The following is a 22,120-nucleotide window of genomic DNA, read 5'->3' as shown; positions in this document are numbered from 1 at the left end:
TGTGCATGGGGGAAGTGAAGCAAAGTGCATGCCAAGTCAAACAGGGGCCTCCAAAACGAACAAGGAGGAGGAAACTTCTGTAATTGGCTATTTGCTGAGGGGTGGCTGTGCCACCAGTTGATAAAGAGCTGTTCTGGTGGTGGTGGTGGTCAAAAGAAAGACAGGTGAGGCAGCTGGAAGCATCTTGTCAATATCAGTCCCCCAATAATCTGCCACTGGAGGCAATCACCTCAACTTGCCTCATAGAAGGACCACCCTGGAGCAGACCTTTGTTTAAGACCAGAATCTTACAGAAACTATACAAACTCTGTTAGAGACATGTGTTTCTTCATAAGGTAAAGACCCTCACTCACTTTCTCCAGTTTAAATTGATAGGGATGGGTGGGATTTATTTTTTTAAGCAGGAGTGAATTGTTTACAGTTCCATCGGTGAATGTCCATTTATTGCCTGAATTTCTCTCTTCACAAACCTAGTTCTGGAGAAGACAAGTTTTTTTTTTTTTTTTAACAGAACAATTCATAGAATCATAGGGAGGAGCCCAAAGGTCAACTACAGCAACACCCTGCACTGCGGCATTACCCTCCATTAGCAAAGGTTTCAAAAGATAAGCCCACACAATAGAAATCTACAACCTATGATCATCTAGAGTATGGTATGCTGCACACAGAGAGCAGGAGTGATCCAGGTATGCCCCATTTCAGAGGTTCTAGTAGGGCAAGGAAAGCATTTATGCAACAAATTCAGATGCCTCAAGCAAGCAGTGTGATAGTGAAAGGCAAAGAAATAGAGGATAAAGCAACTGTGAAACAAAAGCCAAGCTTTGTGGATGCTACATGATTAATATGTTAAAATAAGAAATTCTCTGTTTGCTTTTAGGAAGACGCTCAAGACACACCTGTTTTCTAAGGCTTTTAACTGAAATTAGTTTTTCATCTCATGAGATTGTTTTTAACTTTTTATTTTGTGAAGTTGTTTTTACTGATTTACATTTCTTGGGTTTTAAATTGTGTACACTGTCTAGAGGTGTACATATCAGGTGGTATATAAATATGATGTAGATTAGCATGCACTGAGTCTCTGGAAACTACAAATCACAAGCATCAAGGATATGGGAGTGAAAAGTGCATAATACTACTGTGATGTATCAACTGCTTAGCAACTCTAGGCAGTGATACAATGGCTGTTGAAATGGGCCCAGTTCACACATGCATGTTTATCATAGGGCTGTACAAACCAGTTCAGAACTGAACGGGTTTGACTTTGAGCCGGCCATTTTTGGAGGCCATGCACATGTGCAAATGGCCCTTGTGTGGCCAGGTCATGACCCAGGCCATGCAAGGCCATTTGCACATGCGCAGCCTCCAAAATGGCTGTGGCACTGGGGGAAAGGGCTGAAGACTGCCCAAACAGGGCGATGGATGCATAATAGAGGCCAGCGGGGGAGGGGGAACCTCTGCGGACACACACATACCCACTGCCTCAGAGAAGACCCCCGAAGGGGGTAAGTTGAATTTTTTTTTTTACTTTTTGGTCTGTGAACTCCCCCAAACTGAACTGGCCTGGTCCAGTTTGGGTCTGGTTCAGAGTCAAACCAAACCGGGCCAGCTGTTTCTGTGCACATCCCTAGTTTATCACTTGACGAATAAAACATTAAGTGGTGACTTGAATTTACTATGCCAATCCATTCCATAGGTAGAAGATTCATATTAACTCAATCACACTGCTTTCCCAATGGAGTCAGTTTACACATATAGCTGTCAATTGCCAAGCATAATAATAATCAAGTGTTAGGGAAATCAAGGGATGTGCATGCATATATGAATTAGACCACAATGTTCACATCAGAACACACATATTTCATAGCTATTTAATATATGCACAGCTAGTGAAGGGCTAAAGCTTTTGCAATGAAAATTTCTGAGCATGCTCAAACCCACTGTTCTACACAGGAAATCTGGGAAATGTAATTTTTGAAGTCAGGTGGTATAAAAAAGAATCCTGCACTTCCCTGAGTCAGCAATACAAGCTTTGAACATGTATCTGGACCCTTTTCAATCTGGTTTCAGCGCTGGATATGGGGCTGAAACTGCCTTGGTCGCTCTAGTGGATTACCTTTGTCGAGAAATAGACAGGGGGAGTGCGTCCCTGTTGGTTCTGCTGGACCTCTCGGCAGCATTTAATACCATCGACCATGGTATCCTTCTGGACCATCTCTTGAATTTGTGAATTGGAGGTACTGTGTTGGAGTGGCTCTGTTCCTTTCTTGGGGGGATGGTCCAGAAGGTGGTGCTGGGGGACTACTGCTCAGCCCCATGGCCATTGGCTTGTGGGCTCCCGCAGGGTTTGGTTTTGTCCCCCATGCTGTTTAACATCTACATGAAGCCACTGGGAGAGGTCATCTGGAGACTTGGACTGAGTTGTCAGGAATATGCGGATAACACTCAGCTCTATTTCTCCTTGCCACCTGATCCTAAGGAGGCAGTGGATGTCCTGAATCGGGCCGTGATGGGTTGGATGTGGGCTAATACCATCTAGTTAAGGTTGGACTCACAATCACTTCCCAACTTTGCAGGGGCGAGGGAGCTATTAGGATGGTCTGCCCGAGAAGGTTATTGGATCCAACAGGATTTCAAGAAGCCTTGAAGGGATTTAGTGTTGGCTCTGCCGGTGATCCTGTTGATGCCCTGGTGGAGAACTGGAACAGCAAACTCACTGGGGCAGTAGACATGATTGCTCCTAAGTGTCCTCTCCGACCCGCTTCAAAACTGGTCCCTTGGTATATGAAAGAACTATGGGGGCTGAAGCAGCGAGGTAGATGACTGGAATGCAAGTGGAGAAAGACCCTGCTTGAATCCAACAGATTGCAACACAGAGCTCATTTGAAGATGTATGCTCAGGTGCAACGTGAGGTAAAGAAGTGATTCTTTTCTGCCCATATTGCATCCGCAAGTTCACGTCCAGTGGAGCTGGTCAGGCTTGTGAGAGGGCTAGTATGTGCCCCTCCTCGCTTGAATCAGAATCTGGAACCATCAATTACTTGCTGTGATGTGTTTAATGAATTCTTTGTGGGAAAATTGCTTGTATTCGGGCCGACTTAGATTCCATCTCCACAATTACTTCAGAGTCTGATGTGGAGGTGTCCAGCGACTCCTCTTGTGTGATTAGGTTGGATCAGTTCCAGTTTATGACTCCTGAGGATGTGGACAAGCTGATTGGAATGGAGAAGCCTACCACCTGTTCTCTTGACCCTTGCCCAACATGGCTCATACTATCTGGCAGGGGAGTTGTTGTAAAAGGCCTGGTAGAGATTATAAATGCATCTCTGAGGGAAGGTAGGATGTCTCCTTGTCTTAAGGAGGCAATTGTTAGACCGCTTCTGAAGAAGTCTACCTTGGATCCCTCAGAGTTGAGCAACTACAGGCCTGTCTCCAACCTTCTGTGGCTGGGCAAGGTAATTGAGAGAGTGGTGGCCTCCCAGCTCCAGACAGTCTTGGAGGAAACTGATTATCTAGATCCATTTCAAACTGGCTTTTGGGCTGGCTATGGGGTGGAGACTGCCTTGGTCGGCCTGATGGATGATCTCCAACTGGGAATGGACAGAGGAAGTGTGACTCTGTTGGTTCTTTTGGATCTCTCAGCAGCTTTCGATACCATTGACCATAGTATCCTTCTAAAGCGTCTGAGGGGGCTGGAGGCACTGCTTTGCAGTGGTTCTGCTCCTACCTCTCAGGCAGGTTCTAGATGGTGTCCCTTGGAGACTGCTGTTCTTCAAAATCTGAACTTTTGTATGGTGTGCCTCAGGGCTATGTATTGTCTCCAATGTTGTTTAACATTACATGAAACCGCTGGGAGAGATCAGCAGGAGATTTGGTGCAGGGTGCTATCAGTATGCTGATGACACCCAAATCTATTTCTCCATGTCAGCATCTTTGGGAGAGGGCATAACCTCCCTAAATGCCTGCCTGAAGTCGGTGATGGGCTGGATGAGGGATAAACAAACTTAGACTAAATCCAGATAAGACGGAGGTACTCATTGTGCAGGGTCGGAACTTGAGAGACAATTTTGATCCGCCTGTTCTGGATGGGGTCACAATTCCCCAGAAAGAACAGGAACGCAGTCTAGGGGTGCTTCTGGATCCAAGCCTCTCCCTGGTCTCCCAGGTTGAGGTGGTGGCCAGAAGTGCCTTCTATCAGCTTCGGCTGATACGCCAGCTGCGTCAGTTTCTTGAGATGAATGACCTCAAAACAGTGGTACATCTGCTGGTAACCTCCAGACTGGATTACTACAATGCGTTCTATGTGGGGCTGCCACTGTATGTAGTCCAGAAACTACAGTTGGTCCAGAATGTGGCAGCCAGGTTGGTCTCTGGGTCATCTCAGGGAGACCATATAACTCCTGTATTGAAGGAGCTATACTGGCTGCAGATATGTTTCTGGGCAAAATACAAGGTGTTGGTTATAACCTATAAAGCCCTAAACAGCTTAGGCCCTGGGTATTTACGAGAACGACTTCTTCATCATGAACCCCACCGCCCACTGAGATCATCTGGAGAGGTCTGTCTGCATTTGCCACTGGCACGTCTGGTGGCCACTCAGGGACGGGCCTTCTCTGCTGCTGCCCTGAGGCTTTGGAATGTGCTGGAAATAAGAACCTTCCCATCTCCGACAGCTTTTAAAAGGTCTTTAAGGATGCATCTGTTCACCCAGGCTTTTAATTAATATTGTTTTAATGGTTTTAATGCTGTTTTAAAATATTGCTTTTAAAATTTCAAATTGTTGTAATGTTTTACTTTCTGTTTTTATTTTGTTGTAAACCACCCAGACGCACCAGTTTTGGATGGTATAAAAATATGTTTTTTTTTATTATTATTAATATTAGTGATAATAATAAAAACTGAGACTGAATCTGGATAAGATGGAGATAATGGTGGTCAGTAAGAGAGCCAATCAGGATGAGGTGATTCTACCTGTTCTAGCCTGATAATGGTTTGGGCCCGGGATACCTGAGCGAGTGCCTGTTCCCCGAGTTGCTGCCCGCTTGATGAGGTCATCTGAGGGGGCTCTGCTCCAGGTGCGGACAATGAGGGAGGCTCGGTTGTCATGCACGCGGGACAGGGCCTTCTCTGTTGCTGCCTCCAGACTTTGGAATGCTCTCCCAGTGGTCATTCGCTCCTCAGACTCCATCACAGTTTTTAGAAAGATTGTTAATTCTTGGCTTTTTATCCAGGCCTTTACATGATTGTTCTATTGCTGCTTCTGTGTGTTTTTATCCATGTACAATATTTATGTTTGTATTTTATATATTTTAAATCAGATTTGTTTTCATATTTTTAGCTTAATACTTTTAACTGTCATTTTTATTATATATTTTTTAACTTTTGTAAACCACCTTGGAGTTGTTTTTAATGAAAGGCGGTATATAAATTTAGCAATAAATAAATGTTCAAATCTTCATGGAAAAACTGCTTAGAAACAGCCTGCGGCTTAACTCTGGGAAATACAGTTTTGTTTTGTTTTTAATTCTGATCAAGTCAGAAAGAATGAAAGAGCTATTCCTCCTAGAGTACACATCAGCTGGAAACTTGACTTTAGTATATTTTCCCTACTCCCCCCATCTGAACAACATGGTAAATTAATGAAAGTATGGTAGGAGTGAAGCTTGCAGATGAGAGGCAAGGAAAATTATGAGACAAGGAGAATATTTGGGAGGGTTGGGCCATTATGAGCCAAGGAGAATTTTTTTAGAGGGTTGGGCTTTGCTTATAACAGCTTAGACAGTATCCTTCAGATTTGTCCGCCATTTCTGAAATTCTTCTTCGTCTTTATATGAAACACACTTAATTTTCCTATGATTTTAAAATGCATCTTTGGCTATTTCAGTTCAAAATACCATACAATGTTCAAAATAAATAAGGTGACATGAAGTCATGCAAACAAAATGTGCAGCTTATCATGCTATATTTCTAAAAGCCGTACTCTTCTTTAGTAATCACCTGTGTTTTAGTGGAGTTGGAATAGGCCTCAGCCCGAATCCAAGAAACTAGTTACTAATTTAAGCAATCCCTTATTTCTTCGCTGAAGGCAATGTTGAAATACCTGACCAAACTGCTAGAACAAGTTATTTACCATAATTAAACCTCCACCCTTTTATTTTACACTCTTTTTCACATTTACATTTACTTGACGGTTAGGGAAGAGGTGTGCATGTAACACAAACATATGCATTGGCACAGTCAAGGCCACAATCCAGCACAGCACAGAATTAGAAGAGATTAACCCCACTGAAATAGATGGGCTTAAGCATTCTGGGTTGTGTTCTAAGCAAGAACCAAATACTGGGCTTTAATTTAGACCTTTGAATACTGGGATTTTAAGGTGTGTTTCCAGATTCTTAGGATGAAATCTTGCTTCCCCAGTGTGATACAGGTCGCAGAACAGCTCCCTACTGAAGCAAAGCTAAACACTCTCCCATGCCACTGCTGTCTTTTGCATAGGATGACTGAGCTGCTTGCTTGTTTGCTTGTAGAGCTGGAAAAGCGTAGAGCTGGAAAAGCTGCAGAAGAGGGCAACCAAAATGACATGGGGCCTGGAGAACCTTCCTTATGATGCTAGGCTACCGCACCTGGGGCTATTTACCTTGGAAAAGAGGCAACTAAGGGGAGACATGATCGAAGTGTATAAAATTATGCATGGAGTGGAGAGGGTAGACAGAGAGAAATTTTTCTCCCTCTCTCACAACAATAGAACCAGGAGTCACCCCATGAAACTGAAGGTTGGGAAATTTAAGACCGACAAGAGGAAGTAGTTTTTCACACCACGCACAATTAATCTATGGAATTCTTTGTCATGGGATGTGGTGTTGGCCACCAGCTTGGATGGCTTTAAAAGGGGCTTAGACAAATTCATGGAGGACAGGTCTATCAATGGCTACTAGTGTGGTGGCTGTGGGCCATCTCCAGTCTCAGAGGATGATGCCTCTCAGAACCAGTTGCAGAGGAGCAAAAGCAAGAGAGAGGGCATGCACATACCTCTTGCCTGTAGGTTTTCCAGAGGCATCTGGTGGGCCACTGTGTGAAACAGGATGCTGGACTAGATCCAGCAGAGCTCAGGAGAATGAGAGCCAAGGATAATCAGACAATTGGACTTTTCTATATTGTGTGGGGCGAGCATCTGCCAAGATAAAATGTCTGGTAACAATGGAACACACAACTACAGTTCACTCACAAAAAGCTGTGGTGAGAAGGGAATAATTCTGCTCGGTTCTACAAGACTATTCTGCAACTCATTCCCTGTCTGTGCAGACACATGCTGAGGGAGCAGGACTACACCCTTCAATTTCCCCAAAGCCTGTCTCAGTTGAATGACAGCTGCCAAGAAGCAGCATCAGCAGAGGATTTATGTGCAAAACACTGCATGTTAATAATATCTTCTCATGCAGTGAACTATAGTCAGAGAAAATGTATACTACTTTTAAATCACTTTGGATTTTTCTGCACCCGAGTTAATAAGAACATAAGAACAGCCCTGCTGGATCAGGCCCAAGGCCCATCTAGTCCAGCATCCTGTTTCACACAGTGGCCCACCAGATGCCACTGGAAGCCTACAGGCAGAAGTTGAGGGCATGCCCTCTCTCTTGCTGTTACTCCCCTGCAACTGGTACTCAGAGGCATCCTGCCTTTGAGGTTGGAGATGGCCTAGAGTCCTCTGACTAGTAGCTGATGACAGACCTCTCCTCCATGAAGTTATCCAAACCCCTCTCTAAGCCATCCAGGTTGTTGGCTGTCACCACATCTTGTGGCAGAGAATTCCACAAGTTGATTGTTGAGTTCAAGGTCCCAAGACATGACGGCACAAGCCACATCAGCCTTGCTGAAGCTAAACTGATCTGCGTCAAGTCAGTGCCTGGATGGAAGATGATGTCTGTTGTCTTGAGTTCCATGACAGAAGACAGGCAGGACACAAATATAAATAAGTATATTGAGGTTGCAAATGTGAGTTTAATTGCTACAAAATGTAAAGTGAAACCAGGTGCAGGCTTTGCACCCAAGACATGTGACAAAGCTGATAAAACTATTATATCAGCACACAGTGACATATATTACTACAGACTCAACAGATAAGAATGAAAGACAACATTGCCTAAGATACCATGAATGTAAATGATTCATAAACCCAATACCTGCCATCAAGACATACTGCTGCCTCCTTATCTTGATGTCTGTGCTCAAACATGAGCAAATTCCACAGTCAAAGAATTCCCATGGCTTGGCATCTATGTATGCCAAACAGCACTGTAGCCCACCCCACACACACACACACACACACACACACACAAACACACACACCCCTCTAGTTCTTCCATCATGCCAGTAGATCTATCAAAGGTTATGAGCAGACTGGATTAACAAGAGGGTCAACCAGGGGCCACCCCACTAAAGCTTTACCAGAGTCACATACATTTTCAAGCATTTTAATGATCACTCAGGAATACTCCTCCATTTCTACCAATACATACTATCCCCACTGTGATTTTATCAATTTAAATACCACCACACCACCTCCAATGAGCACATGAAGACACACACCCCCACTTGCCAGCCTAGGATGTCGACTCATATTGCTCTGCAACTAGACCCCAAAGCTATCGTAACATGGCTGGTGACACATCCCCTGACATTTTCAGCTACGCTGGAGACACATACACACCCCAACAGTTCCCCTTTGCATTCTTTGGGCTACAGATTCTAAGAACGTTTAATCTGTTTTTGGCTAGAAGATAAGATTGGACTACTGAGACCTGATGCAACAAAAGTGTTTTTAAATGTGTGTGCTCCTTTACAGCTTACCATCTCTAACACTGACAAGTACCAATAATATGTATAACTTGAGAGTTTTTTAAAATTCCTTAGAACACTCAAGCTGAAGTTCATGCCAATGTGATCAAATGGAGGAAAACCATACATTTAGAAGCTGATTAATTTGAATAAACTGCTGAATTATTGCCTAAACTGGTATAAAGCCAAGATTTCAGCACATTTTATGCAAATAAAGATCCAGCCCTCTGGGATATGATACGAATATGCAATGCAACACTCTCATAAGGACTCTCCCTCTTTGCAGAAAGATTGTAAGAGTTTTCTCCTGTTGCAAAGTCTCCAGAGCAGGGATCTTGTTTTCTGACTTGTCTCTAAAGCTCTGAACACTCTGATGAGATTAGTAGATACTAGAATTATTCAGTTTACATTTTATTTAAAATATTATACCCCACCCCTCCAGTACACTACTGCTTGGGGCAGCTCACATCATGTAAAGTAAAATATTAATGCAGTTAAACAAAAGATCAGGCTAAAACCACATTTAAAATTACTAATTTTAAAAGTTTCAGATTAAAAGTTAATAGAAAGCTAAAAACTGAGAACTAAACAATCTACCAGATAAGACATTAAAAATCCTCTTTAAAATGATGGTTAACACACACACACACACACACACACACACACACACACACACACTAAGGGAGGGAACATGGCGAAGCTCTTTGGGGAAGGTTTACACTTTCTTGTTTATGCTCACTCCCTCCCTCTCCCCACAGACCCACACCCACAGACAAAAGGTCCTCTAATTAGGAATTGACTATAAATAACTGGCATCCCCAAGTTCTAGAGAGACAAGCTTTAATAGCATATAGAATGACTATACCAATGAAAGTGCAACCATGTTCTCTGGTAAGTTAGACAAAGCTCACCCAGCCGCACTGCATACCTGCAGTAATTCCACTGTAAGAGGTTGTTATTACATATAAGGCACATAAAACTGGAACAATGCAGCTAGTAGCTGAAGTGCCTTCTGGATGCCACATTTACTATCTGTTCCCAATTCTACATCTAAACAGTAAGAACAGAACAAGCAACCAGAAAATTTGGAGTGGTGGGGAAGAGACTCAAGCATCACTACCACTCCCTTCACTGCAGTCATTTCCTCTTTGAAGAAGAGAAGAATTGGATTTATGCTATGAATTTATGGAGTTGTTGATTTTGTTTGAATTTGCTGTTTGTATAATAAGTTAGCTGAATTGTTCTAAATCTAATCCTGAATTGCAATATTTATTATTGTTGGATTATATTGTGAGCCGCTTTGGCATGGTTCCCCATGGAAAAAGCAACATATAAAGAAACCAGGGGTTGGCAACCTTGGCTCTCCAGATATTATTGAACTACAATTCCCATCATCCCAGCCACACTTTATTGTGGCTGGGGATGATGGGACCTCATCGTTCAACAGCAGCTGGAGAGTAAAGGTTGCCAACCCCTAAACTAAACCATATACATATACATACAGTTGTCTGCTGTGAAACAATGTTGTGAGGTGCTGCTACAATGTATCAGGCAGGACTAACTATAGCTAACAAACCAAGGCCAATTCAAGTTGCTGCACAACTACATCCTGGGGTGGACTTATCAGTACAATGACAGACGTAATTCTGTTGCATTCAAGCAGGAATATTATGCCCCATCTGCGCAGCAGCTTGCCGAGTCCGGCTACAAGCACCCAAGGTCTAACATTCTAATCACTTTGTTAGAAACTTAGGGCTGCTTCACACACTCTGGGGAAAATGGGTTCCTGCACATCCACAGAAGTTTCTGTAGGGGGGGAAATGTGGAGGAGAGATGTATGTCTCAAATGCAAACATGATAAACTTGTCTCCCCTCCACACACATTATAGTGCTTGCTGCAGACGCACACAGTGAACAATGGAAGGACTCATCTTTACTGTAACACATAAAAAGGGGCCCTTAGATAACAAATGCACTAATCAAGAGGAGACAGCAAATCAACATTGTTGCAACATCCCTTGTCCATTTCTTCCCTTTCCTCCTCTGACATATGTCTTAAAGGCAATTAAAGATTTTGCCATTCAAAATGGATTAAGATACTCTTCTCTGATAAACAAAATGCATTTATTTATAGCATTTGTAAGCTACCTTTTTGTTTTAAAAAAGCACTTAGAGCAATGTATAAAAATATTTAACCAACAAAGAGAGCAAGCATTACTTAACACAATTAAAATATGCTTCACCTTATAAGAATTCCCATTAGAGTCAATTGAAATTCTGTAGGGCAATTAGTCTTAACAAGTGGCCTCAGTGAAGATCTGCAAACAAAAACAGCCCTTGACCAAAATGTGGGACTCCCTGTGGAATGGGACTGCATAGCCTAAGAAGTTGCAGAGGAAACCTATTTTAAATTACTTTCATTTTCTAAAACTGTTTATGGGCAAGAATAAAACTGTGTATAGCATGCATCACTCACATTTTGAAAGTATAGACATTACCACCATTTTGAAAGTATAAAAAGGTTTTGCCATATCTAGTTGATTTTAAAAAATGTGTATATTTGAGAAAACATGAAGGAACTGTTGTCACATCAAACTACAGAACAAAACACAAAAAGTTCTGGTAAGAACCAATCTGCCTACTCTCCATTTTATATAATCTTAACTGATAATTGCCATCTTCACAAGTTAGAACATAAGAACATAAGAACAGCCCTGCTGGATCAGGCCCAAGGCCCATCTAGTCCAGCATCCTGTTTTGCACAGTGGCCCACCAGATGCCGCTGGAAGCCACAGACAGGAGTTGAGGGCGTGCCCTCTCTCCTGCTATTACTCCCCTGCAACTGGTACTCAGAGGCATCCTGCCTTTGAGGCTGGAGGTGGCCCACAGCCCTCCAACTAGTAGCCATTGATAGACCTCTCCTCCATGAAGTCATCCAAACCCCTCTTAAAGCCTCTTAAAGTCATCCAGGTTGTTGGCTGTCCAACAAGAAGTTAGCCCACTTCTGCCTCAAACATTCACACATCCGCCATCTTAATCAGGATGGATGACATCATGACAAACTATGCCATTGAAGTGTCCCTATGTGTCTCTACAACTGTACCAAATTTGGTCCAAATCAGTACAAGCATTGCCAAGTTGATAGGGGAACACACACACACACACACACACACACACACACACACACACACACACACCCCTAGATGATCTCATAAGTTTACTTTCCTTAAGGGAAGTAGGCTAAAAAAAAGAGACACGCTTTAAGGAAAACTACAGAACAATTTCATGCTTTGAGCTGAGCATTATAATTTCCTACATGCTTCCAAAGCACAGCACTAGTGTTTATAAAAGTTCATTATCAGAAGTAAAAAACTGACATGGTGAATATAAATTTATAAAAATGGATATAAAGTTATAAAAAATGGATCAGATCAGTGAAGAGCAGCACTGTTTAGCTGAACACATTTTGTAGATCCATTTTAGTGGGCCAGATCATGGTTTTATCACTATGTTTTCTAAGGACACTGGCTGACATCCAGACTAGCATTGCATACATGGAATAATGTTGTGTGTGCATGATAGGAGAGGCAATTTTTGCTGATCCCTCTTCGCCTTCCAAAAGTAGGTCCCTGAAGGTTTGGGACCCTTGGGGACATATTTTTGGGAGGCACAGGTGGCTGAAAAGGTGAGTGGGAAATCACTAAAAGTCTTCCCATTGCATGTGCACAATATTATTCCATACACACACCACCATATGCAAGGAACTATAATGTGTTAATTAGGGACACACAGGTCTGTACAGCTGGCTCTTTCATGAAATCTAGTAATCCAAAATGGGCACAGAAATGCATGAGTCTGCCAAGTCAGATTCCATACATTCACTCAATGCGGGAACACGTCCCATGTCTGCACAGTGTAACAAACTTGAATTAGCCTCACAGGTCCTATTTTAGATTTCAGCAGGGGCAGAGCAAAGAGATTTCAAATTCTGTGAGGCTTCAAACTCAGAAATTCTCAGCAAGTTTTAAAGGCCTACACTTAGATATCCTTGCAATTTAATCTTGAATATATATTATTCCCTTCTTTAAAGGGAAGCAAGTTGTGCCTTTGGCACATATATCTAGTACTCAGACCTATTTAATGGCTTATAAGCACTCACTCAGTATGCCTAACCAGTGTGTTGCCCATTTATTTATACAGAAGTTTATACTTTGCTTTGCTCCTCCTTGTGGAAATATCCAAAGAGGCATTCATTATAGAATAATAATTTATTACATTATTACACAAGGAGCAGAGAACCCTCCTTCCCTAAATGGTGCCCGCAAAACTGTCCCTTGGTTAGACAGCAGTGGAAAATCCAAAGTAACATTGTTGAGTTAATCTGCATTTATAGCAGTGTGCAAGAGCTCTTTGTGATCATAATCTACTTAAATAAGTAGAATTCTTTACTCTTAACTTGTGAAAACCTTTCCTTGAGTATTTGTTTTTAGAATCTTGTGTAATGAAAACTGTTGCATATTACACTCATTTCATCTCCCACCATTACATTTCAAGGTTGAACCATCGAGGACTAGAGATAAGAACACATTTTGACATAATCTCCGAAATACATATATAGAAGATTTATTAGACTGTCACCTATTTGCAATTTCCCAGCAACTATATAGGTTCTAATTTATCTCAAGACATCAGCACTGTTAAGAACTAATAGGGCCAAACCAGACATTACATTAAATACATCTTTACTCTTCTGCATGCATCCCCCCGCCCCCCCAGTAACAGCTGTGCAGGGCAGGGAGCAATCCAAAGAAGCTTCCTGCCTATAGCAAATTGCAATTTCAGTGAGGTGAGGTGGGGGAAAAGGAAAGAGTTAATCCCTCTGCACACTGTGGTCCCTATCTGGATTGCCCCTCCACAACTGCTATTAACAAAAAAGCACATGGAGAAAGGTGTTTTTAAAGACTCTTTTAGGGCTGGTTCGCATGCTCAATCTCATGTCAGTTGAACAAGAACCAGAGATTCCAGGCACACGTGAGCTTCCAAAAAGTGTGTTGTGTGAACTGAGGCTTTTAAAAAAATCAATCAATCAATCTCTTTACTTCAGTCTTTGACCAGCATAAGGTTAAAAACATAGAAGCTGTGAAGTTGACAACTATGGCATTAAAAACAGTCTATTCCTAGAGACTGTAAAGATAGTAACTATAGAGTTTGAAGGTGGTGACAAAAGCTATACGATTACTAGAAACTATGCAAGCTATATAATTATTGTTTATTTATTAATTAAAAGTTTCTTATATACTGCCTCCTCCAAAGACTCTAGGTGGTCAACAATACCAATAACAATTAAAAATAAAAATAAAGGTCAAATACCTGGTGAAACAGGTAGGTATTAAAAAGGGCCTTAAAAGCAACTAAGGAGGGGGCTGAATGAATCTGGGGGCAGGGAGTGAAAGAGTGTCCCAAAGAAGAGGGGCAGCCACAGAGAAGGCCCTCCTATGGGCCCAGGCACCACACACTACACCAGGGCCCAGGACACTAAGGAGGGTCAGCTGAGAAGACCTCACAGGATGAGATACAACCAGCCAGGAGAGGGGATCCCAGAGATATACAGTGCTAAGTCCATAAGGGTTTTGTAGATGAGAACCAGCACTTTAAATTGGACTCTGAAGCGAACAGGCAATAAGTGCAGTAACCATAAAAGAGGTGTAACACTATCAAATCTACGGCCACTCATGAGGAGGTGGACCGTTGCATTCTGGACTAGTTGAAGCTTCTGAATCATTTTCCAAAGCAACCCTCGGTAAAGCGCATTACAGTAATCCAAATGAGAGGTAACAAAGGTATGGGTTACTGTTGCCAGGGCCTGCCGGTTGAGAAAAAGCCGTAACTGGCAGACCAGCCAAAGCCTGGTGGTTTATTTTAATAGTTAGTTAAAATTGAAATTGAAGTTTAATTAAAATCAAAACAATTACTATTATATTGAAATTAATTAATGTTCTAAACTATCTAAAAGCTAAGAAGATAAGCTATGGCAATAAGAGCTGTAGGACTTAATAACTAGAGATTAGAAACAGTGGTACAGGAGGTATGAGCTGTGTTGGGCCTGGTTAGCTCTTGCTGGTGGTTAAGTCCCAATGAATTTTACATGCTGCCACACAGAACTTGACAATGGGGAGGGGGGTGCAGTCAGAGTAGTAGTAGTAGTAGTAGTAGTAGTAGTAGTAGTAGTAGAGATGTAGAATTGGCCTGTATGGCTTGGCAACCTAGTAAGTAGTGGGAGAATAAGGGTATTGCGGATGTCTCTAAAATAAGTGGAGGACATGCTTGATGTTTTCAGCTTGCCTGGAACCACAGAGGCACAAATGTTATGGGAACATAAAGGTAAAGTGTGCCGTTGAGTCAGTGTCGACTCCTAATGACCACAGAGCCCCGTGGTTGTCTTTGGTAGAATACAGGAGGGGTTTACCATTGCCATCTCCTGCGCAGTATGAAATGATGTCTTTCAGCATCTTCCTATATCGCTGCTGCCTGATATAGGTGTTTCCCAGATCTTCCTATATCTTCCGTCTAGCACAGATGAAGGGAGGGCCCTGCAGCAAGCCAAGGTGAAGGTCGTTCTGTGGTTAGGGGCTTCTAGCTGTGCAAAGTATGCAGAAGGTATTATTATGTGCCTTAGGCTTTCTGGGATGTTTGGAGCCTTGCCTAAATCAATTTAGTGCTCTGTGTCCATTATGCACTGTTTAAGGAACGTTCTTACCTGCTCATAGACCAGGGAGAGTAGGTGTGGAGAGAAGAGCCAAGTGATGATAGTTTTGTCAGCAGGATTTGCTTCCATGTGGATTGGTATCTATCCTCCAGTGTTAAGTCTTATCCAGTAATTGAGTAAGGACAGCCACTCCCTGGCCTTCACTTTCACCAGGACTACTATCATAGAACAGGATTAGGGACACAGCAGAGTATGTGGGATATTGATCTTAGGCATTTGTACTGGACGAGATTCAGAGGGGTGGAGCTGGAAAAGGGGCCTTGCTAAGTTCTGTAGAGAAGTTGAGCTACTGAGCTTCAAGTAGTTTAAGGGCTGCAGATATCTAGTAGCCGCCTTCTGAATGGAAATGTTTTAGGATGGTGGCAGCGCTCCTCTGGGCGTTTTGTGCAACATAGCTGCTGTGAGCCTTTCTAGTGCCAGAGGCATGTAGGACCACCCACAGTTATTTGAAGCATGAGACCTGCTTGTGTTCCCATTTATATTCCAGGAGTGTGATTTGGTCTCTAGGCAAAGGCAATGATTTGGGTTTTATGTCAGTTTATTTCCAGATGATCCTCCTTACAGTATTGAGCAAGGCCCCCAGTGCTCTTCTAAGTCCTATGGGGGGATTTAGAATTGTCCCTTAGACAGCAGAGAGAGAATCGCTGTGTTGTCTGCGTAAAGCAGAATGGAGAGGGGTTTCTCTGCCAGCTTGTGGGGGTGAAAGGCCAGGTTGTTTAAATGGCCCACCATGGCATTTATGTAGAAGTTAAACAAGAGTGGGGCAAGTATGCAGCCTTGTTTGGCACTCTTAAAGGTATGAACAGCACTTGATAAGTGACCTTGGGGGTAGTTATTTGCATTGCCTCTTCTGCTTAAGGAGGGCCTGAGCAGACATTGGTCTTAGATTAGCTTTATAGGCATTGTAGTTGGCAATTAGCTCTTTTTTTGCACACTTCAACACATCTGGAGTCAAACCATGGTTTGGAGTGGTGTGGGTACCATTTGGGGCAGTATTTTCATGGGTTAAATGCTTTTGTAATTCCTGCACTAGGTCGCTGTAGCTCTCTAGGAATAAGCTTGGTTCATTGAGTTTGTGCAGTGCCAAACAGAGATTTAAAAAGCCCGCGTTCACAGAACTTGGTGGGGGGGGATACACTTGCTGCCAGGATCTGTGTTTTTCATTTAACTGACATAAGAGCAATCATATGAACCAATTTCCAAGCCATGTCTATTCCTGCCCCTGCCCCATAATGATTATGTGGAGAATGGGTTACAATTTCTAATCTGAAATTAAAAAAAATGCATGATGTGACATGATCATTAGTTTTTCCTTGCATTTCACTGTTTCATTGCCTGCCACTTCGGAGTGAAGTGGAAAAGTCCAATACAATGGTATCACACTACATAGTTATTTTCAATTACACTATAGGGGAGATGCAGACCAGTGACATTAATCTTATACCTCCTCATAATACATAGTTTCAGCTTTAACTGAAAAGACTGGAAAGAAGTATATTCAGTTCTGATTTTTATTAGAGACTGACCTATGCTTAATTGGGAAAATGTATCAATAAAACTTCGAAAAGGACAACACACGCATCTGAATTTTAGATGTTAGAATCAAATACAGCATGCGTTCCTCCTAAACAGCACATGATCAGTTAGTGTGCCTTTTTCCAGTTGCCTTGCTAGATCAAACCAAAGATTCACCTGGTACAAAGGGACCAGTTAGGTACCTTTGGGAAGCTCATAAGCAAGGCATAAAAACAACCACCTGCACCCCCTGTTTGTCCTCAATATTTGACAATCAGAGTAATGCATTCTCCTTTCATCTGTCTTGAACTCACTGCCAAGGAACACCACTGGGTGATTCTATCCTCATATTCTGACAAGAAGAACAATTTCTAATTTATCCACACCACAGAGCTTCATGAATCTCCACTATGTCTTCCCTCAGTCATATTTTCCCCCTAAACTAAAAGCCACAAACACTTTAGCCTTTGCTAAAATGCTGCAAACCCTCAAGAATGTAGCTAGTAACTGCTACCCATGACAAACAGATACCAGTTTGGCCCTTTTATTGGTAGTTGCCCATAGCAAGCAAGTATAGTATCAGCAGAATGCTCTATATTGCATTTGAAAGAGAGGGCAAGTGACAACATTAATCTATTGCTTAGACTGCAGTTCTGTGCATACTTCCTTGGGAGTAAACCCCACTGAACTTTCTTCTAAGGAAGCATGCCTAGGATTGTGCCGTTATTTCCTTAATCCTCACCCATAACTGAAACAAAGCCCAAGTACAGGTAAATGCACTCGCTTGCTGCCTCCCTCACTGCTGAAAGGGCAAGGTCCCGTCCCCCCGCCATTTATATTATTCTGTAGAATGCCAACTGCAGTGCTCTCTAGCTGGTTGTCACATCCATCATCAGTTATGCCATGCACACAGTTTCAATGGAACCAGGCTGAAGTTAAGGCACATACATCTGCTCCTATTCTTAACAGTACACAGCACAGGGTATTGAGCAAGGACAACTTATAATCCCAACACCATGTGAACAACTCAAAGGAGAGCTGGTCTTGTGGTAGCAAGCATGACTTGTCCCCTTAGCTAAGCAGGGTCTGCCCTGGTTGCATATGAATGGGAGACTAGAAGTGTGAGCACTGTAAGATATTCCCCTCAGGGGATGGAGCTGCTTTGGGAGCTGCTCTGAGAAGAGCAGAAGGTTCCAAGTTCCCTCCCTTGCTTCTCCAAGATAGGGCTGAGAGAGATTCCTGCCTGCAACCTTGGAGAAGCCACTGCCAGTCTGTGAAAACAATCCTGAGCTAGATAGACCAATGGTCTGACTCAGTATGTGGCAGCGTCCTGTGTTCCTATGTAACTGCAATTGTTTTAACATTTTGAAACATTATATTACCAACTTGAGGCAGCTTCTCAGCTGCAATAGCTGCCACAGCAGTACTGTATTTAAGACACATAATTCTACATGCTGTGTTCCTGAGTTTACTTTTACACCGTTAACCTTCAGAGACTCAACATGGTCTAGCATGTTCTCTCCAAACCACTGTATAAGCATTTCAGAAAAGTTTTATCTGAATTACACTGAGGCAGATGGGAGTCTAATCAAAAGAAAAACCCCAACCCTGCCCCAATTACATCATCAACAGGTATGAACTTGCTCTTTAGAACAGAGAGAACATTTCTTGATTTTCAGATTGTGCAACTGGCTCCTCAGAGAGGTGTGTTTCTTCTTTTCAAGATTCTTTTATTGTCCAGTCACGAAAGCTTACATTACTTCTGCTCAGCTCATGTACCAGGCTTTCTAAGCTGCTAGTTATTTTCTCAGGGGTAGTGAGAGGCAGTGGGAGGAAGGAAGAGGAATCTGCAGTTTTCCCCCTTTTTGGCAGATATCCAAAATAAATATGATTTGCCTGGAACTGAAGTTGGCTGCCTATTCTCAAAACTTCATAAAAGTGAAAGGGAAAAAAGACCAAGGGAAAACTGCCTACAGGCCAAAAGAAAAACCACCACCAAATTCTCTCCCCTTGCAGCTTTCAAACTGATTTCTCAGCAGCAGCATTTAACTTTCCCCACAGCTCCCAGACTCAAGCCAGGTGTGCTATGGGATGAGACTCCGGGCAAGTCCAGCTTAGGGTATTCAATGACATGGCACAAAATCAAAAAGGCTGACAAATTGTTTAGACTGGAAACAGCACATGCAAATAATGTTTTTGTGTTTTTTTAAAGAGCAGGGAAGGGAATTAGCTCACAGGGAACTTTCCTTAACTGTTTATCTTTTCTGCCAACACTGTAGTTAAATAGCATGAAATAATTGAGAACTTTTACAAAAAGACATGCAAACACGCACATGTGTGTGCACACACAGCATTTGTAAGCCTCAGATCTTTAGGGAGTACTAGTTACTTGATTTGACTATTCCTATGAATCACTGGTCGTTTTCCCCACGTTACAGGAAAAGGGTAATGATCTTTGGGCAGTAACCTTTTTGCAGGGCATTTGCACTCTTGTGAAACTGACACATCAGCTTCTTACTGGGACCATATAAAAAACAGCTTCCTCTCTAGCTTTATTCCACTACCAAGGTTGTTATTTCAAAAGCTAGACAAGGGGTGGGGGGAGAAGAGTACTGAATACTTTGAGTACAAGATGAACCAAATGCCAGCTTCCTAAAGGGTTGATGTCTTTACAGCAAACACACCACAGAATCCCGAGGAATCCTAGAGAGTAATAACTTCATTGTGACAATAACTTTTTGTGGTAGAACTCACTTTGTAAGATAAATTAAATGAGAAAAATATCTAGGAAAGACTCAGGATCAATTTCTGTGCATGGGCATACCACCACCCTGTGTTTGGCTGATCATTCCACAAGAGACAAGTGTCATTTCATGGTCAGAGAAATTCTGCTCCCACTTTCTCCAAACCTCATTTTGGCTAGATATGTGAATGGAAGCACTGGAAGTGGGCACCCTAGTGGGCTTGTTGCTTCTCCTATCTTGCCCATCCCCGTTATAGAAGTGCAAACCCACATGAAGAAAGTTTGAAGCCACTGATAATGCCTTCCAGGAAGTAGGGAAGAAATAGGGGTGCTTGTCACCAGCTCCTCCTCTTTCTTTTTGTTCACCTCTTGAGTGCTCTCTCTGCAGCAAGGAATCACTAATAACCACACCATCTAATATATGCAAGCAATAATCACTCATAGGAAAAAAAAAATATTTAACACTGCCTACTCTTTGGCAAATCAGGAGGAACTAGGTGCCTTCAGCTTTGATGCAAAGGAGGACCAGCATACACAGTCAGTCAACAGTAAGGAAACAAAACTCAGGAGCTAGGGCTAGGGACCAGCCCCAGAACCTGCCTTGGGAGGAAAAAAGGTGTCAGGACTTTGCAACAGGTAAAGACAAAGGAATTAAGATGAGAGCTTCTGAGCACATTCAGAGGACATCCTAGCGAATGTTATAGCGAGGCCCTCCGAGTTGTCTCTGAGCAGCATGATAGCAAATAAACACATGGCCATGAGCATGGGCAAAGTGAGTACGGTGGAGTCATAACACAAATGCCCCTGAGCACGTGCAGAGTGTGCTCCTGACTAACCAGAATCAGTCTACATATAAAAGAGTAGATGCGCAGCTTTCAGGCAGGCTTGGGACGCACATAGCGCCTTTCTCCTCCGGACTTACACTAGTAGGCAGCGGTGCTCGCGCGGGCACACACCCCAAACCAGCGAGTAGCTCTTGCTCTCATCCCTCCAAACTTACCTCTCTTCTCTCCCACTGCAGTACATAAGAGGCTAGCCAATAGCCCCAGGAAGACGACGGCAGCCGCACGCCTCTCCCAGAAGCGTTCCCCGCTGGCTGCTGAGGCAGCTTGAGACAGGAGAGTCCAGTGCCCCATCCTGGGCTTGTGGCAATAATCCGGAGCGCGCGCGCCCTGCTGCTGCTACTACTACTGCGGGCGAGACGAAGCTGAGGAAAGAGAGGCGCGTGAGGGTGAATACGACTCCGGTCGGCGCTCGGCGTCTCGTGGCGCTGTCTAGTCCTCAGCGGCCCCTCTCGCCTGGCTTCCCCTCTATCTCTGAGCTGCGGAGGACCATGCCGAAGGATCTCTGCTTCACCCAGACGACAATCGAAGCAGGGGGGTGGGGGAGGGAGGAGCCAGGAGAGGCGCTGTTTGTGTGGTTACTGCCTGGGGTTGCGGCGCGCTCGCTGATTGGGCGCGGGGCGCTTTTCACAACTGGACCCTCTCCACGTGCGCGTGGGGTGAGCTCGCGCCCCTCTCCAGCAGTGGCGTGTCGGTAACTGGAGAGGGAAGAGCTGTCAGCTGAGCGGCACAGAGAGAGGCCAGAAGCAACCGAGAAGGTGTCCGCGTTCTCTCAACTCACCGAGGCCTCTTCTTCTTCTTCCTTGCTGAGCTCGCTAGCAAAACTTTTGGGGCTTCTAGTTTTTTTTTCCTCCGTGCGCCCAGCCACGCAGCTCTGGGGAGTCTCGCAAGCCAATGGAAAAGAGAAGGCGGAAACAAAACAAAAAAGCAGCTTTTTAAGGGGGGGGAGGGGGAGGGGCTTTGCCCTTGCTGCCTTCAGGTGGATTTTTGTACCTGTCCAGCGCCGCTGGTGGGAAGAGCGAGAAATTCCTGTCCAGCTGGCTGACCTGTGTGTGCGTGTGCGCGCGCGCGCCTTGGCTTCTGCCTTAGCTTTGCGTTATCTGCTGCTGCAGCGAATTGCTCCACCTTATTTACCAGCAGTTGCAGCTTTCCGGGCATGGCGAGAAACCAGTCTGAAATCCATGCTAGCATGTTCAAAAATAAAAGTATTTTTATGATTAATAGCGACCTGCAGCATCTGGGTACGCTGTCCGTGGCACAGTAAAAATAATGGGCATCCAATGACCATTGGAATGTATCGGGTCGTACCGAAAATAACTATTCAGAAGGCCCCAATATAGTCTACTCTTAGCCCATTTGCAGCCATCAAATCCCCACTGTTTCACATGGAGCACTCGTTTGCTGCACTTAAGAATGTTT

At 43.5% G+C, this 22,120-nt stretch overlaps 1 protein-coding gene across 4 annotated transcripts in view; it reads right to left on the bottom strand.

Moving 5' to 3' along the window:
* The window catches only part of EGFR (epidermal growth factor receptor), a 257,934-nt gene extending 236,234 nt beyond the window's left edge, over positions 1 to 21,700 (bottom strand). The window contains exon 1 of one of the 4 annotated variants that reach the window (XM_053260618.1): positions 20,860 to 21,700. In XM_053260618.1, the coding sequence (XP_053116593.1) occupies positions 20,860 to 20,995 (136 nt within the window). In that variant the 5' untranslated portion in view covers positions 20,996 to 21,700. The remainder of the gene's footprint in view (positions 1 to 20,859) is intronic. The other 3 variants (XM_053260619.1, XM_053260620.1, XM_053260617.1) reach the window with 3 other exon arrangements.
* Positions 21,701 to 22,120: the final 420 nt, after the last annotated feature.

This window comes from Hemicordylus capensis, chromosome 6, assembly GCF_027244095.1.
Source record: "Hemicordylus capensis ecotype Gifberg chromosome 6, rHemCap1.1.pri, whole genome shotgun sequence".
Classification (NCBI taxonomy): domain Eukaryota; kingdom Metazoa; phylum Chordata; class Lepidosauria; order Squamata; family Cordylidae; genus Hemicordylus; species Hemicordylus capensis.
Note: the sequence above shows the minus strand (reverse complement) of the source record. Positions and strands in the feature narration are given on the sequence as shown.